This window comes from Falco cherrug, chromosome 1 (genome assembly GCF_023634085.1).
Source record: "Falco cherrug isolate bFalChe1 chromosome 1, bFalChe1.pri, whole genome shotgun sequence".
Taxonomy (NCBI): domain Eukaryota; kingdom Metazoa; phylum Chordata; class Aves; order Falconiformes; family Falconidae; genus Falco; species Falco cherrug.
This window is the reverse complement of record NC_073697.1, coordinates 47,680,202-47,699,973: the sequence shown is the minus strand read 5'-3', so window position 1 is coordinate 47,699,973 and position 19,772 is coordinate 47,680,202. Positions and strand designations below refer to the sequence as shown.

Sequence of the window (19,772 nt, the reverse complement as noted above, 5' to 3'; positions counted from 1 at the left end):
TAATAGATAGCTAATTCTGCTAGGTATTTATAGTTGCATCTCCCACAGAGAGAGTTTGATGGTATATCATTAGACATTCCTAATGAAAATACAGCTTTAATGAACAGAAGTTTTCCTTGTGTAAAATATACCAATTCTCTGAATGAAATAATTCTTAGATCAAATATACAATAAACATTTAAGGTTTAAATAAGAGAAGCTCTGACTATTTTCAGAAGGCAAAATATTAAATTGACTCAGGCAGCGTATCATTACAAAACCTACAAATATTATTTTAAAAGGAATTTCTGAAATGTAATGCTAATCACTCTAAGAATGCTAATTTCTATTTAAATCCTACAAGGTTATGTGGTTTCCATAATGGGACGTAAAAGACCACTGGCTAATATCAACGCACAGGATTACAAACTACGTACTCAAGCGGAGAGGCAGGCTGTCAATTTTGTTGTTCAAGGTAAAAACCTGCCTGCCTACCTTCCTACGTACCTCCCTATCTCTTTATCTGTCCTTGGCTTGGATTTAGTGGACAACAATTCTGATAATCTCAGAAATGTGAATATTACAGTAGTCTACTAGAGCAGACTACTAAGGCATGAATTCTACTGTGGAAGAGAAGTTTAAATGATGTATTCTGTCTGCCTTTGAAATTGCCGGTAAACAGTATAATAGCATAACAATATCAATGTTCTAATACACTCTAGTGCTCTGTGGTAGTTAAATAATAGGTATAGATACAAACTATGTATAGAGGGAATATCTAGAGTTTAGTGCTTCAGATGTATTGTTGTCTTAAAAAATTTTCCTTTCTGGCTCTGATAGTTTGTTACTCCAGGAGGGTTTCTGTGATTATGCTGCTTACAGATTTTAACTTTTATTTTGCCAGATACCTTTAGTTTAAAAAATATACATTACAAGAATCATGCATTGTTGCAATTTGTTTTGAAACCCAACTCATTCTTTGTAATGAACATTCAAACTTAATTCTGTGGAGGGCAAAAAAAAAGGTGTTTTTTTACAGGAAAACATTGCAAATTTGCCATATAAGTTGGAAATGTAAAAATCAGTATAAAGTGCTCAAATATTTGTTAATCTGATGAATTTAGCCACTTAAAGAAAAAAATACAAACTGAGCTGGCAGTCCAAGACTGAGATCTCTCCTACCAAACTACCCCTTGGAAGAATTATTTTTTTTATTTGGTGATGCTGACAGGGTTGTCTTTAAGTTATATTGGAAGCATACAATTTACAGGCAAGTAAAAAGTGCTTTCTAGATGTGATGGCATGCTTTTTATAAAGTGTTTTGAATTTTCCTTTTGAAAGGATCATGTGTTTTTTCTCCTCCCCCCCCCAACATTATTCATTTTAATGTTTAATTTTTAAAATTACTTAAGTATTTATGTCATGTTTGACATTCCTTATAATTAGCAACTGCATTTAAGTACTGTCTCTGCAAGGAGATGTACAGATCTAGAATTCTAATATATACCCTGTTGTTTGAATAGTAGTTGTGCTCAAGTGATGGCTGCCTTGCTGTAGAAGACACCCAACTGTAGAATTTTAAAACATGCTTATAGAACCTGCAGCAAAGCTTGCATATTTGTAACACTGGGCATGCCTGTAAAACCTTATTCAGAGACTTGTGTTCAGTTTACCTGGGTTTCTGTTGAGCTGGCCAGCAGCCCTCTCCAGCTGAAGGCACAATGCTTGAGCTAATATAGCGAGTCCTGCTGCGTGGACAGTGTGGCATTAATAAAGCTACACAGCCTTCTGAGCAGCACTTGCTTATGTCCATCTGTCCAAAGAGCTTGGAGCTGAGGCAAAGCTATCACAGGACTGTCTACAAAACACTTGCTTCTGTGTAACTACAATAATAAGATTATCATATTTCATTGTAGGTTCAAATAATACTGGAGGACAAATCTGATGAAAAATAGTGTCTTTTGAAAATTATTCAAAACATGTAATATTAGAAGGTGTGATGAAGCAAGGATTAAAAACATTCAAATATTCAATATTCCCAAATATTATTAAAAAAATCATTCTGGACTACAAGAATTTTTTAATTTCAGGATTTCAGCTATGAGATAATATTTTAAGACCATAAAAACTTTGTGAATTATGCTAAAACATTTCATCAGAGTTAGTGTAGGAAACTGCATTTAATATGTGTTTTATAATGATACCTAATAGTGTAATTTAAGCAGTTTGCATTTTTGTTATGGTAGCAGCAACTGATAGCAGAAGACCTCTTCTAATGCATGACAATATTGGGAGGAACTTAGAGTTCCAGCTTCAACTTACTACAGCTGGATTTCCCACAGTTCTTTCATAGGGTTTTTTCTCTTTTTGAATATTTCCTAGTTCAATAGTCTTTACCAGTGTACAGCATAATATTTTTCGATTATAATTCAGCTCTACCTAACTGCATACAGCAAGCCATTTATTTCAATATTTATTATTGATTTATAATTGTGGCAAAATCAACCAGGAGGATATAGTTATTTTCTTTTAAAATATTTTAAATAGCATGTATCTAAAAATCATATCTCAGAAAAAATATATTTTGATAGTTCTTTTGTATTTTGTGAATTTACATTGTTTCATTAAGAATATGTGTAGGACATATGTATTGTGATGAACTGAATGCTTAAGTGTATTATTTTTTTTCTCACAGTCACTTAGAAGATATTTACCTGACCTTTGCTGAAACATCCTTTCTTTTTATATCAGTGTGTCTTTTTTTGTGTTGTGTTGAATCACTTTGACACATCATTCGAACAGGAAGATAAGATAGGTATTTGAGGCTAAACCTGCAATTAAGCATAGCCATCTCAATAATCAGCTGTGGATCTGCACTTGATGTAGTTAATGGGTAAAACAGAGTCTGTCTGGGATTCAGAGGAGGCAGTTTGTCATAGAAAACCATGAAGAAAGAAGAGATGTTAAGTCCATCTCCTCAGTCTCTTAGTCAAAGGGGTCAGTTGTGTCCCGGGGTTTATCAAGCACAGCCTAGTTAGCTGGTCAGTGGAGGTGAATGTCCCACTCTACACTGCATCTTGAGTTCTGTGTGCAGTTTTGGGTGCCTCAGTGTAAGAAGGACATCAAACCATTAGATTGTGTCCAGAGGAGAGCAACCAAGATAGTGAAAGGTCTCCACAGCAAGCCTTATGAGGAATGGCTGAGGTCACTTGGTTTGTTCAGCTTGGAGAAGAGAAGGCTGAGGGGTGACCTCATCACTGTCTCCAACTTCCTGAAGTGGGGCAGCAGAGCGGGAGCTGCTGATCTGTCTGGTGGTCAGCGATAGGACACAAGGAAATGGAATGAAGGTGCATCAGGGGAAGTTCAGGTTGGGCATCAGGAAAAAGTTCTTCACTGAGGGGCTGGTCAGTCACTGGAACAAGTTCCTCAGGGAACTGGTCACGGCACCAAGCCTGTCAGAGTTCAAGGAGCACCTGGGTGATGCTCTTGGTCATATGGTTTAGCTTTAGGTAGTCTTGTGAAGAGCTGGAAATTGGACTTGATGATTCTTATGGGTCCTTTCCAACTTGACATACTGTAAGAGTACCCTTACCATTTGCCTACCTGGGTGTTCTTTATCCCTACTCTGGAAGCTGAACCATTTGGAAGAAAGAATTTAAAATTCATGGAGTTAGGGGGTGTGAAAAAGAAGATACCTATGGTCTAGTACATTTGGAGTATCTGATTGGCCAAGAATTATGGCTTCCAATCCTTAATTAAAGGATTGATGCTGTATTTTATGTGATAAATCTTATGTAAAATGTATTAAACCCCTGTTGCATGGTTCAGAACATACCCCTTCAGCAGACTGCAGGCCTGGAGAATCATTCTGCTTGCTGATCACCAGAAATGCATAATCCATTATGTAACATGACACTGTTTTATGCACCACTGCTCTTAACACTGTAATGTGATGAATATACATTGCATACACATGGAAATATGAAAAAGCATAAAATTAAGTTTCCAAATAGAAATGTAGCACTGAAACAATGTTCTAACCCTGTGTGACATTAAATTTTAATTGATTTATGGGTACATTTTAATTCCAATTTAGAGTCAAATGATTTTTTTTATAAAAAGCAACTTTTCAGCTCATGGCCGTGACTGACAAATTCACCTTTAGTTAACACATAATTTCATATTACTATTTTCTGGTTTTAATTAACATGTAATTATTTAGTTTGTTATTTATTAATCTTATGATCTGTTTCACATATTACATGAATTGAATCTGCTAGTTTTGCAAATTCTTACAATTTAGAATCTTCAGATGTTTTTCATTCCTATGCCATAGTTCCAAGACAAAAATTTTCCTTTTGCATGCTTTAAATTGAAAACAGATCACTTTCTTTTGCAGGATCTGCAGCTGATCTTTGTAAAATGGCTATGGTGGAGATTTTTACCTCTGTTGTCATTTCACCAGCTTTAACAGCCAGGTTAGTAATAAAGGACTGCAAAGCTGTTTGATTTTAAATCAGATTATTTGAAATGAATGTGTTTCTGGCATTTCCAGCAGCTGTACAAATATCATGTATGCCTCTGAATCATATAACAGGCAAGGGCTTGTGGGATGGTTTTATACATTCAAAGCTATATCTTTGTGCTTAAATGGTTGGATCTGTAAATCCATCCCAAGGCGATGAAGTGCCCTGGGGCCATTTAAACTCAGTCAGATCTAGTTCAGTGGTAGTTTCTGATCTTTGAAATCAAGCCCACTGATCGTATCCTTCCTGTATTTTGAGCGTATTGTACAATGGGAGTTGAACATTCAATGGGTTGGGAAAAAAAACAGGAATCAGGAAACCAGTGCTCAAGCAAAAAAAATGAACATTTTTTATTCTTGTATAGATGGCTTTCCTTCGCTAAAATAAAGCTAGGTCATCATGATTTTCTTCTGTTGTAATGGCTCATAATTGGTAGGAGATCACAGAATGTCCCTGAGATTTTTACACCCCTAGCAGAAATAATGAAGTCTACTTTTCCTGTAATAAAGGGTGGAGGGGATGATGCAGAATCTATGAGCATTATTATTTGCTGCAATACAAAGATACTTTGAAGGCAAACATGCAGCAAAATCCCCAAACAAATGGATTCTCATCTTTTGTAATGCTGTAGAAAACAGTCTAGTAGGACGTGAATTTTTGCAGTAGTTCAGATAAAATCTGAGATAGCAGGTAGTGCAGAACATCAGTGTTTCTGTTGTCATCCAGAAGGGGAAATCATAAAAACTTAGCTGTAGCAATCATGTATTAAGGACTTCAGTTTGAGTTTAGGTCAGTACAAAGTAACAGGGTTTGATCTTCCAAACATACTTTGCCATTATCACCAATATCTAACACTGTAAATACTCTCTGTGTGTTTGTGTGTGTATCGTTTACACACAGTAATGCTGTCTTATTTGATTAATGTTTCACAATGTAATTTCTAATTAGAAATATAAATCGCGTGTGTTGAATTCAAAGGTAGAGCCACTCCTATGCCAAAAATAAAACTTGTTCTAAGTAACACTCTTAAGTGTTCCTGCTACTTTTTGAGCAAAATACCGTTGAACTATTACAAAAAAAAAAAAAAAAAAAAAAAAAGTGGCCCACTAATATAAATCTGAAATGGGAAATAGTTATTTGGTGGAGATACTGCAGATTACTGCAGATAATGCATTTAGACAATGATACATTATGTATTAAATGTTGGATGACGTACTATAACATATTGCATTGTACATTTTGGAACAGATTCTCTAGGCCAATTTTAATTCTGCTGCCTGAGTTGTATGAAGAGACTAGAATCTGGCAGCTGTGGCCTGGTTGAAAATTTCTGTAGCAGATGTAACTTTGAGATAGATTAGCAATAGAGCAGCAGCTTTCTGGTACAAGCAACCAACCAACAGTCTTTAATGGAGGAGGCAAGTGAAGATGGTGAGAGGACAGAGAACATACTCCCTTCTGCAGTTCGTACCTAGCACACAGATCTTTAGGTTCAATAACTAGCTGTTTGTTGTAATTCTTAGCAAGCCAAAGTTTTTTGCAACTAATGCCATGTCTGATAAAGCTCATGAATATTTTCTTCTCTGAACAGAAAAATTTACTTGAGTTGTTCAGTTTCAAAACTATTTCTTTTAAAGAATTAGTGTCACCAGATGGCTAAAGAGGTAACAGACATGGGGAAGTATTGAAGTTTTACATGTTGAATTTCCTTGTGTTATGAAAGCATAGGGGAATGGCTACAGCAGACATACAGAGAATAGTATTACTGCCTGTCTTTCTTACTCCTATCATAAATGTCACAGCTGGGAAAGACCAAGACTGCAAGAGCATCTAAAAGAGACAGACTGTTTTAAACTGGAATTTTGAACTCCTGCCAGCCATTAACAACTGGATGGCTTTGCTAAAGGAGAGCCTTTTAATAGTCACTAATGTCTCCTTGCTGTAATATTTAGTAGGTACTTACAAGCCAGGCTTGTCAGAAAAGCATAATCAATGCCTTTATATATTCTGTGAACACTCACCTGATTGGACAGTGGCATTTGAAAGCATCACTGTGGTCTTGCCAAAAGAGTACGGGACTGAAACTTGAAAATTTGTGTTTCCACTTGTCTGCCACGTGACATTCAGTTAGTTAGTTTTTCAGTGGTATTTTTCTTGATTTTTGTATCAGTCAAGTCAGGATAATGATCCTAACATCCTTTGAAAAGCGCTTTAAAAAATATTGTTAAAAGGAAGTGTGTACATAATTGGTGCTGTTGTTGTAACCATAGGAATGCACAGTAACTCTTCCAAAATGAGAAATATCATCATCCTTTTCTTAATATCAGATCACATTCATTCCAAAGACAGCACACTACTAACTTTTCGTCTATGTTCACCCCCTTGTAAGTATTTTTTTTCCCCTATTAGAACTTCTATTTTTGGAAACAGGGTTTTCACTTTGAACAGCATATCAAAGAGAAGTATCTTTTATATGTGCCTTAGAAGTGATTATGAACCCCACATTTACACTGGGAGACAGTATCCTATCAGGCATCACCAAGTAGTGGCTAATGCTCAAGATTTTGTCTTCCTTACCTTGGAAATGAAATAAAAAAATACAGTAAATTCTTAAAGGTTTTAGTGTTAGTTTGCAGGTATGTTTGCAGACTTCGCTGACAACACTGCATTAATTTTTCATTCACTGTAAGCTCTTCAGCTATGAGTAAGCTCTGACCCAACAGTATGAAGCTTCATTTTTGTAGGACTAGTAGTTGGTAGATTTTCAATTATTATTTTCAGTTATTGTTTTCACTTGTGACACTGCATTTGGAAGTCAGGGAAAGGTGATCAGGTTACATTTTCATGATGCTTCATCAGAGGCCCTCTTGATGAAACAGTGTCTTCCACTGTGACTGAACAATGGCTGTTCTGTCAACTAGCAGTCTCATTTTTCTCTTTCTGTTTCTTCATCTTTTAATTCAAATGCCAGCCTAGCAATTTATGTTGTTGATAATAAAGAAAGAGTCAATCAGTCACTTGGAAATAATTTTACAGAAATAGGGAAAAGTAGCATTAAATGCAATACATATGATAAGGAACTGATGGTAATATGGGTTAGCTACTGGCATCAGTGCATCTCTGCATTTTGTGTTGCACTGATGAGTAATCAAAATGATCTCTTCAGACTTTTTCCATATTACCTAGGTCTTTGCTGAGACGCTGTTTTGCTGCTGGTGGCCAAGCTGCTTACTGAAAATGTGCTGCTGACATAAATTATTCAAGTGCCAGCTTTTACCTGTCTGATACAATTCACAGAACCTCCACAAAATGTTTCCTGCAGGCAGATGATAGTGAAGAAACTTCTGAAGTGAGATCAAGGCATACAGTAACAGCTGAAAGAAAGATTTATGGAACTGAGGAAAATGGAAAGGTACTCAGTGAACTCAGAGGGACAGATGTAGTTACTTTCAGTGTTTAAAACGTCATTGCAATGGCAGATGCATGGAAACTTGGTGAGAAAGAAGAGTGCTGGCCAATTGTGGAAGAACTGCTGCCTGTAGCAATTCTTCTAAAAATTATCACTTTGTAAGCTGAAATGCACTGCTGTTACCCCAAGTCTACCTGGTGCTACACGGACTTCTCAGAAAGTCATTAAAGATTATAATATCCCAACAACACACAAATTCAACAAGTCTACAGAACCATTGCGTAATTTCGTGTGATTCCAGCAATTCTCCTTTCTCACCAATTTATTGTTCCTTCAACACTGGACCTGTGCCACCAACACACAGCTTTACTTCTCAGCATGTCCGGAGCCTAGTTAAAGAGACAGGTTCAGCAACAGGCCAGATAAAAATGAATGATCTGAAAAGGAGGAGCCACGAGAAAATGCAAGGGAAAGGCATGATCTTATTTTCTTGGTCCTAGCTGCTTTTCAATAGCAGCGGATGGTGGAGGTTTTGTATGTCTTCCTCAAGGAACAAACACTTTAATCGACCTAATGATTTTCTGAGTTGGTGAACTGTAAATGCAGCTTGCTTTTACACAGATAGCTAAATTAGTGACAAACAGCCCTAATTGTCCCAGAAACAAGCACTGTGTTATGTGACCTGGATTTTTTTCAGATACAAATCATGTGATAAATCACAAATGATTTGTTTGTTGGAAGTGTCTTTGATTTTAGTTAGGCACAAGAACCTAGAGGCGTTTTTATAAGGTGTATAGGGATTCAAGCATTAGTACTTCACTGATTGCTTATCATTTCTCAGATTCATACAAAAGGACATACTAATAAAACCAACTTCTTGATTACATTATAGGTTCAACTAAATACATTCAGTAAATCGCTTAGTGCTGCTACTATTTGTGATGATTTTCTTTAATTCTGGGCATAAATCTTGTGTCCCTTTATCTGTTTCTTCAGAAATTAGAGAACTGGGTTTACTCATGTTTCTTCTGTAGCAGTTATTCAGGATTTTCAAGTAAACGCTTATTGTTCTGGTACTCTGCCCACAGTTCCCAGTATATGTTTGCAGATCTGCCCTAAGGGGTTAACTCCAGCAAGATTGTCAACTTTTATCCTTAGCCTAATACTGGAGAAATAGAATCACAAGGAGAAGATAAAAGCTTTGGATTCTGCTTGAGAGGAGAATAAGGGTTTTTTTCACAGACATCTGCTTTTGTTTCAGTAGCAAGGAAACATCCTCGATTATACTGCTGTGTCAGAAATGATGGTGAGCTCTCCACAGCTGCTGTCCCAGCCCCAGTACATAGCTCTTTGCTTCCCAAAGTGGCCAAATCACATTGTATTTCTAATTGTGCCCCAACTTAGCAAAATCATTACTTTCCTCAAACAGTTCAAAGTAGTATTTAGCATGTATCCACAAGATGGTGAACTGTTACCTGAACACTACATGCATAGTGAGCCAGAAGAAGTCAGAATGATTTATTCTTTATAGAAAGAGCTAATTATATTTAATATGCTTAAATATCACAGCCAAAAAGGACATTCAGAGGTAGCAGGGGTTTTTTCAGTGTTTCTCTATGTGGGTTGTTCAACACAAATAATTTTCATTTATAAAAACTTTTTGTAGGTCATCTTTTAGATTGGTGTGGTTTAAAACACTCTGGGTACATGCAAAAATTCAATTCTCTTTCATTAACCATCTGTTCGGCTTCCTGCTCTTTATGATGTAGCTGCTGAGAAAACAAATTTCACAAGTTAGCTGGATTTTTATGGTTAAAATGTCAAAATATCTTGGTCTTCATTATGGAAACACTGAAAGAGGTAGCTTAAAGTTAATGCAGGTAACATCTATGCAGGTGTGATATATCTTAAGCTATAGCTTTTATACTACTGCATTCAAAATCTTTATAGATGCAGCTTCAAAAGAAACCTGAAAAATCTACAAAATATTTCAAAATTATCTTAACCTTGTTCTTTAATTACATGACAACTTAATAGGCATTCTTTCTACTGGAATCTGTGTCCTTTTGGGGGAAACTGTCATGCAATTAAATAACATGAAGTATTAGTAGTATCAGAAAAAAATTAGTACGGTTTCAGTGGAGGGAACATAGAGATTTCTAAGAAGGATCAGCTCCAACATCCATCTGGCCCATTGTTGCTGAGTGTGGCCCACAGCAGATGCTTCAGGAGGAAGGTGCAAGATTTGTAGTAGGATAGTCTGTCTGTCTGCAGATTTTCATCTTGCTCTGATTGTGGGGACAAGTCTGAGTTCTGAAGCAGATTTAAAAGTCTCCCCAAAAATCATTGCGTGTCGTAATTTCTAAATGTTCTTGAAATCTATACAAGTGTTTCTTACATGATCAACCATTCTGGCTTTTTTTGGCAATGTGTTTCATTATATTCCTTTTAAGCCAATATTTTGTTTTATTAAACTTATTAAGTGTGAATTTCTCAAGCCATGAAGTTCTTTATTTCAATTACAGAGAATAAAACGTCTTTCCATTTGTTTAAGGTGTTTTTTTTTCATATTCCCCCATTTATCTGACTTCAAAATATCTTACTCTTTTAAACCTTTTTTTTTTAACTATTTAACAGCTTTTATGCTCTTTTGGGATTTTTTTTAAACATCATTATATACAAAGCTTTTATCAGGTACCCCCATCTGCTATTTTGAAGTCTCCTATTATGTATTTAGAGGTTTCAGATTCAAAATGAAAAAACCTTGATGTCACTAGTTGGATGATTATTTTATTGATCATTGATTGATTTGATTATATCAAAAAAGGGGATAACATAGGATGACAGACAAGTGTATTAATATTTGAGATATAAAATCTGATACTGTTATATCCAAAAATGGTATTAATTTCAGTGATCAGGGACATACTGCTTTATTAAAAAAGAAGAGAACTATGTGTGAATAGAAAATGACTGATTTTTAAAGTATTTCTAAATGTTTATTGTGCTACCAAGTGATCATTAATACCGTTTTTAAAGTAGTGAGCTTTTAGTAATTTTTTAATGTTTATACATTTTTTATTGTATCTATGTAAAAACCTAACTATGAACATTCTTATGTTCTTAAGTAATGCATTATGGGATTTATTTTTTAAGTTTAACTAGAATTTTTACTCAAACAAATAAGCTATGATGTATTTCAACTAACTCCTCTTTTTTACTCCTTCTCCAAAGACAGTCCTTTGGCTTTAGGAAATCTCTTGTTCAGTTATGATTTAATTCTCAGCTTGTCTTCAAATCAGAAATAAAAAGTGTAATTTTTCATGGAAATTTTACACTTGTGTACACTAGCTCAGAATCAGACAACCTGATGGTGCCACATCATTTTTTTTCTGAAGATGTAGAGCCTAACCAACAGGAAGCATCGTAAATTATTTCAGTCCGGGCTCTCAGCCTGGTTCTTAGAAAAATTTGCCCTTATTTCCTTATAGAATCATAGAATCAATTGGGTTGGAAAAGACCCTTAAGATCATTGACTCCAACTGTATTATACATGACAATTGGACCCTCTTATTTAAAACTTCCCCGGTTACCCAATTTTAAATTTTATTTTCTGTTCAAACTTTTAAACAAGCCAACTTAATGTAATATGTGAGTTCCTCTCAGATATTCTTTAAGCAATAGACTTAGCACCTTGCATGTATGGCTTAGCCTGTGTCATTCCCTTCCTTCATGCTGCCTGTGCTGTTAGACCTCCCATGGGAATGTTAGGGACTGTGCTGAGGGAATTGAGTACAGACAGCAATGGAGATTGAGTTTTGAGGGGTCTGGAATGGGCATGTGGTGGGTCTGGATTGCCAGCTGCCAAACAGTGGAGTAAACTCACTGGCAGTTAGTCTGTAGAAATTCATTGGTGGTCTATATTTTGTATAATCTTCATGCAGGCCAGTCTGGAAAACTAGACCATGTTATGGTTTAAATGTGTTGTTAACAACAGTAAAAATTTCCCCAATGATACAAAAATATATCACCAAAATGTGAAGAGGACTGTTCTCCGTGTAACTTCAGGTATTAGGAGGTGGTACCTCCACAAAGTCAGTGCATAGAGTTGGGGTATTCCAGATGTCAATTCAGAAGATCTAAGTCAGAGCCTAGCTTAGTCCCTTGACTATAGAAGGAGCATGAATTTAATTAGTTTGAGCATCTCTTGGCACATTGTAATGGCCTGAAACACTGCACATGGCTGTTAAAAAACTGCTTCTGAGAAAGACTACTATGATGATCTTGTTTGGGTTTTTTTTCCTATCCTACGCTGGCCACTTCTATGGGATATTCCTACAGCTGAGTCTGCAGCATGTCATGCCACTGCACTCTCCTTTGCAGTTCAGACAAAATGTTCTTTCCTTTAATGGTAAAGAAATGCAGTTGTTCAACAATAAGGTAATAGCTGTTTTGTTGAAGTCAGTTCAATAGTGTACTTACTTCTCGGCAACACATTTGAAGTAGTCACAGAAAAACTTGCAATTCTGTACTTTAGAACAGAGAGGTTCAGATCTGGAATACATTGCTTTACAGTAGCAAACAAAATCCTCATTTGTTCTTATATTAGACAAACTGGCCTGGTACCAAGAATAAATAAATATAAGAGGCAATATGGCCTTATAAATAGAATACTATGAAAAAAAATATCTTGATGGTAGTTTAATTTGGTTTGGCATATCTAAGTCAGTAATATAATTATGATGTAGTAATAACTGGTTGGATCCATTGAAGGCCTGAGAAGTTTAGTCTCTGTGTTGCTTCACAGGAAACTGGAAGAATGATGAATGTAGTGTTGAAGAGAATAAAAAATATTTTTGTTTTAAAATTCTACAGTGCAGCATAATAGTTTAAGAAGGATATTATGTGCTGGGCCTTCTAAACTGCTGTCAAAAGCCATGTTCAGACTAGCAATCACAGAAATACTTCTCCATTTGAAGGTGCAGGTTGTAACAGTATCTCCTTTCCACACCACAGTCATACTCAGAGGCAGGTCATGTTTCTCAGGAAAAGAAATCATGTGTGTACTCAAAAAAATATGGCTAATCAGCAGGCAATCAAGAAAATAGTTAATAAAATCTTAGCTTGTAAATCAAAAGCATTCTTATCATCTGTAGAACAACAAAAATACTAGTCTGTTCCTGGTTTACAGTTTCTAATTAGTTTACCATACCTTTTAGCAAGAGATCATGAGAGGAGCTTGCTATTTCGGTATTCCTTTAAAGTGAAGATGATTCTATTAAGCACAAGTATAGGATTTTTTTCAAACTTCTTTCACTTATAGTGTGCAATGAGTGGGTGGGTGCATGTACTGGAATGGTGAGAGCTTTGAATTTTGAATGTATAAATTGCTTTGATTTTTTCCTTCATCTGTATTAATATCAAATTGAATGCTTCCTTCTGTGAAACAGCAATTTGCATGTAAGTGTGATTACTTTAACAACCCTGAAAAAATACAGGTGGCATTGTACTGTAAACCTGCAAAAGTAGAACCCATTAAGTGATGTGAAATGGATAAGAAAAAGTTATAAGAGGTCATAAAATAATACCTAACTTGTTTGATGAACATTAAGGAGGAGAGCATATATACTATTGCGTTTCTCATCATCAAGTTAGGAAATCATGTTCAATATTAATTAAAACTTAGGTAAGTTCTTTATGTGTTAGAAATACTTATTTCTTAGATCTAGCATCTCTGAGGTAATTACTATCCCCGTTTTCTAACTGCATGTGCATTGCTTAGCAGGAGAGTAGCAGAACTAGACAAAGAGCCAGCAATGATAATTTCTAATTCTGTATTTTAGCAGACAGAATATTGTCCTGCACTTCAAATTAATCACTAGATGTTTAAGGTGGGATAGATGTAATTCTGCAACACTGTGCAATTCCTCAGTTAATGGGCAATGTAACCGAGCTGGTAGGCTGCGCTGTTCAGGATGGTAAGCACTGAGAAACAGGGTCCTTTAGCACAGATGGAGAACCAAGCTAAAATAGCTGTGCTGCTTTCAGTAGATGAACCGGAACATGTGGAGTTGTGTCAAGTCTACTGGGCTGTCCAGACAGAATTTTTTATTTCAGTTCACACTGCTTCCACAGTTTTACTTCCACAGGTTTTCTGACTTACATAAGGTAGTGCTGACCTCTGGTCCAACCCTGCTCCTCCTGAAGTTGGTTTTACTTTTAGCATGATGTGATCAGTAAATCAAATGCTGAGTGATTTTGAAAATCCAGTTCTTTTTCCTCCATTCCTAGATCCTGATAAATTTATGATAAAATTTTTGATGTATATTGTAAGTTCTTCTAAGAAAGGACTTTTCCTTACCAAATATTCAGAATATATGGTGCTGTAATCCTGACTGAAGGCATAAGACTCTATTCTATTGCAAATAATAACCAGTCTATAACATTTTTATTGCATTGATTTAATCAATGCTATTATTTTCACTTACTTGATTGGTTCACAGAATATTCATATTTAATGATCACAGTTCTTTCTGATTTATATCTTTTTACATGGCATTTCAAAGATTATGAGGAATCTCTTGCTTTAATTAATTTACTTGCATTGGAAATTATAACTTCTCCTGTAACTGTATTCTCTTGCTACAGATAAACCTGGTCTTTTCATCTTTTTTTTTTTTTTTTTTATCCTGTGCCCCAATTTCCTATTAGAAATATGTTAATCTGTTTCACTCTGCTTCTGACTGTGTTGTAAGTGACTAATAATTTAAGATCTATTATTAGAGCTCACCACACTGTTAGTCAATGTCACATTGTAATTTAAGGCAGTGTGAAATTATCTTAGGATATTTTCCTGAAAGCTGTGGAAAGTTGTAAGTAGTAACCATGTTGATGTTTCAGCCGTTTGTAAAGAATTATTTACTTGAATAACTGCTAGGTATTAAGAAAAGGCTACAATGGGAATTTAATTTAAATTTTATATACAAATTGCGAAGCAATTTGGAAATAGGTGGTACAGTTTCATGACAGACAATAAGAGGTAATAAAATTAACCTAGTAGGAATACAGTCTAATCAGATATGCAGTATTTTTCCTTCTTGAGTGAGACCTACACTCAGGGATTGTATGTGCTAAATTATGTCTATTCTGCTGTGGACTTGATTCAATCAAATTTATTATTTCCATTGTGTAAGTACTTTTCACCCAAACCAACAGTTCAGGGTGCTGTTCCTGTAAGCACTGAACAACTAAGTCACAGTCCATGTGCAAGAGACCTATCAATATAGAGCTAATACAGACAAAAAGAAAAACAAAGCAGAAGTATATAAATTAATTACAAAACAGCTCTAACTGAAGAGCTCAGGTATATGTTGTTGCATGGCTTTCAAGATGTTACTGCTTTCAACTATACACTCTGTCCTTATGAAGGCAACTGTCCTGATAACAGAGGGAACAGATCAGGTTGTGTATCTGTGCCTACGTTTTAATTCTTTGACCCATTTGTTTGTCAGCATGAGGACACCCTACTTTGCACTTAAGTGAAAGGATTATTTCCTGGAAAGGACTCAAGTCACTGGCCAACTAGGAGTTAACATTGGTATACCAGTGAGCCAAGTACTCTTACTATTGACTGTTGCATTAGTAAAACCGCACATTTGCAACCACTTTTTTTCCAACTCAACTTGACAAAACCAAGCTATATTGACAAATCAAAGTCTGTCTCTATAATTTCTTGCAGTTTGCTGCAAATTACATTGGTTTTAAGTAATACCTTGTTACCTCATTAAATCCCTGAATGACATTTGTAAGCTAGCAAGCACAGTTTGGGTTTACAACCATTGCCTTTATGTTTTCAGAATATGTGGAGTGGCAATCCTTTTAACTCTATTGATTATTTTCTCATTTTTGTAGGATGTTTATTTTCATTTCAACGTATCCATTGTGCATATGACAATTAGTTGGTGATATGAATGGAAAGCACTGTTAGAAATTTCTTGCAAGTTATCTAAAATGTCTGAACATTTTCAGGTTAATTGCCCAGATTCATGATGAGTTGTTGTTTGAAGTAGAAGATTCTCAAGTTCAGGAATTTTCAGGTAAATACAATCTCTCTTGCTCTTTCTCCCCCACACCTTTTTCTCTCCCTATAACCTGTAATTTTTCAGATGATAAAGAATTAAGGTAACAAGAAGTAGCACATTGATTCTCATGATTAAAAAAATGTATACTAAGCAGATTTTTCTGAATGTTTTCCTCCACTGACTCTTAGTAGATAAAACATGATATACCCCTCATCTGGAGTTCATCAACATGATTATTTGTGTTTAGTTTTCTTATCAAGAAAACTGTTCCCTCATGTAATATGTGAATCCTGTAAAGCTAAATAATAATACTTTCTCCGGCGTTTCAGAGGGTTTTAGAAGGAAATAAACCAGCTTAAAAAGAATGGCTTGGAAAGTAACTTCCTAAATACTTATTAGTGGGGCCTGTTACATAAAGAAGTGTGAAATTCTTAATGTAAGAATGTAACATCCTGTAATTTCTAAGTTAGTTTACTGCTTTTTTTATATTAAAAGAACTTTATGATGGAACTTTCAAGGTTAAGGGTTAGTAAAAGTGCCTGCCTACATTTTTATCCTCTCATCTGGCTTACTTCCAGGCATTATTTCCTAAGCCAGAGTTTGTCTCAGCATCTGGTACAAATTTAGCTAGCAAACGAGGGCGCATAGGAAGCTGTTAGGTCTCTTCTCCAATAAGTAGTGGATTTATTGCTGTAGGTACCAAATGTTTATTCACAAACTTTGGTCTAGTTTGAAGCCCAACAATGCCTTTGGCTAAAACAATTAGCATGCTGTCACGAATATTTTAACAGAACCAATACAAGAAATATCTTCCATTATAAACTAAGCATCTAAGAAAAAATTAATTGCACCTTCCTGTGTTGCATTCATTTAAACAGTACATTTTGCCATATTAGTCTCATTTCATCACTGATCCCTCTTGTGGGTATTAGTTCATAATGAGAACATTAAACCTCCATCTAATCAAAACAAAGAACCTGAGAAATATTTAAGTTCAATATATTAGGGGCATTATAATGAATTAGGTTAATATATTAACATTTGAACTCTAAAACAGGAGTTCAAATCTGGTTTAAATTAAAAAAAACTGTACAATTTATGAGAGATTGCAGTATCTACTCAGAAAAGGCCAATGTCTAAAAGTGCCAATTTCAGAGTTAGTAGCATGTTGAATAAGATCTACAAGACAGCATAGAAGAATCTTTATTATCTTATTTTAAATCAATTTGCATTAAGTATAGAGCTAATATTATACCCAAAAGATAAAAATTATTCATGGTTGCTTACACATACAGAAAATCACAGATGCTGCCCTCATTGGGTCAAATTCTGATCTCTGCCACTAGTATGAATTTGTAGTAAATTCAACAGAATCAATACTTTGCCAGTATAATGGAAAAAAACTCTAGCCATTGTGTGAATAACAGTAATAAATTATCCCACTATAAAAACATGATGACTAGAGGCTTTTTTCAGAAAACACAAAAAGAGTCCAGTTGAAATACTCAAATGTGTCTGCTCTACACACCACTATAATTAGATGGCATACCTCCATGTTTAGCTGCAGTGTGCAGAAAAAACATAACTGTAAATTCCTTCTTCTGCTTCAAAGCTATCACCATGTAATTGAAGTTGCTAAGATGACCTTTAGGAAATGGACCTGGGCAGTCTAGAGGTCTGAAAAATCTTGGAAATCATCTTTGCACTTAACATAGACTGCCAAGCTTGAGTGTTCAAGATGGAATTCCACTTTCAATCTGCTGACTGAAGATTGATTTTTAGGTTTGTCTCTACTTTGCCCTAAGAGGCAAAGAAAAAAAGAAAATTCTGCATTACAGTAACTTTCAGATACACTCACCTCAGAAGAGTGATACCACTTTTCTTAACACTAACTTAACAGTCTTTTTCTTAACACTAAAGACCAACCCAAGACATTAATTTCCTTCTTGATTTCTTCATTCATTTATTTCCTTCCCCTTTATTCATCACTGGTGAGGTGAAACCTGGAGTACTGCATCCAGTTCTGGGCCTCCCCAGTATAAGAGAGACATGAACAGACCAGAGAAAGTCCAATGAAGGGCCACAAAGGTGATGAAGGGACTGGGGCATTTCTTCTATGAAGAAAGGCTGCAGACTGGGACTGTTCAGCCTGGAGACAAGAAGGCTAGGGGGGGTCTTATTAAGGTATATACATACCTGAAGGAAGGGGGCATAGAGGACAGAGCCAGGATCTTTCCAGTGGTGCCCCGTGACAGGACCGTAGGCAACGGGCACAACTGAAACACAGGAGGTTCCTTCTTTTCCTTATGAGTGTGATTGAGCACTGGCACAGGTTGCCCAAAGGGTTTGGAGAGTCTCTGTCCTTGGAGATACGCAAAAGCTGTCTGGACACGGTCCTGGGCAACTGGTTCTAGGTGGCCCTTCTTAAGCAGTGAGGTTGGGCCAGATGACCTCCAGAGGTCCCTTCCAACCTCAGCCATCCTGTGATTCTGTGTTTTGTAAACGGTTCTGCTACTGGCCACAGAACTAATCCAGGTTATCTTAAAAGTGACTGAATCTTGCTCTTTCTTCAGTGTCATTAACGAGGATTTTGCTTGATCTGAATAGGCAGAGAAAGGGTGCATCTGCACTAGCATGTAACTTCCAGTCAGAAGGATGTTGATGAAGCAGATCTCCCTATTGTCCCCAGTCCATGGTGTGAACAGTTTTGGTTCACATCACAGAGCAGTCTGAGAGCGGTTGACCTAGATTCCTTTCAGATGAAACTAAATAGGAAGACTCCTTTCTCCTAGTCTTTTCCAATTATTTCAGGAGCTGCTAGCTGAGGTAACAGATTAGGTATGTGAGTTTTAAACCAAAGGAGTGTCAGTAGGATGTATGCTCCTAATTCACTTCAGTGCTTTGAAATGCCAAATATGTTTTTTATCCCTTTATCCAAAGTTTTTTTTTTTTAGGTCCTTACTCTTCTTACCTTCATTTGCCAATATTCTTTAGCTGTCAGCTTTGTCTTTACATATCTAATGAGCTTTTGTCCATTCACAAACTTTAAATTACAGAATCTGCTGACTTGCAGTTTCCAGCCTGCAGCTTAATGATCCAGAAAGAAATCTCAGTTGTACGCTCACAAAGCTTGGTAAAGATGTGGACTTAAAGCTAAAGAGTAGTATTTGATGGCTTTAATGGACTACAGTTCAGTGCTGTGTTAGTCTCTTGCATTTAGTGTGATCCAACAAGCAATGGCCTACTATTCTGATACTGCATTCTGATTCTGGTCATGCTTCTGGTCTACTTTTTCAGGAAAGCAAAAACAAATACATGTGTCTCAGTTTTCTTATTTGCAGAATGGATATGAAATCTTAAAATAGATTTATAAATGAAGAAAATAAAAGTAAATAGATTATTTAAATTAGATTGCAGCACAGAACATAAGCTTCTCGGCAGCATTTCCCTTATGGAAGTGTCTGTTTTGTATTGTTTTACAACATGAAAATGTCTATTTGCTTCCAAGACTCTCTGGAGTGGAGGCTGAGAATTGTCGCAAGGCAATCATAATGCTGGTGCTTTCTCTATTCCTGCTTAGGACTTCCTAAGCCACAATAAGAATTTTCAGCACTTTTCAGTATACAGAAATCCAGTTTATAGTGCATCTAATAATCTGTGCCCAACAGATGATTTTGAATCTTTTAAATTTGATGAACAAGGGGCAAGCAATAAGATGTTCTTTTTTTCTAATATCTACTTTTGCACAAAATACTGCATGTAACTTAAGCTACACAT

General features: G+C 35.9%; 1 protein-coding gene across 1 annotated transcript in view; it reads left to right on the top strand.

The window, feature by feature from the left end:
• Positions 1–19,772, top strand: part of POLN (DNA polymerase nu) — a 106,183-nt gene that overhangs the window by 75,753 nt on the left and 10,658 nt on the right. Inside the window, exons 20-22 of the mRNA XM_055706019.1 lie at positions 344–454; positions 4,379–4,457; positions 15,943–16,010. Coding sequence (XP_055561994.1) covers positions 344–454; positions 4,379–4,457; positions 15,943–16,010 — 258 coding nt within the window. The remainder of the gene's footprint in view (positions 1–343; positions 455–4,378; positions 4,458–15,942; positions 16,011–19,772) is intronic.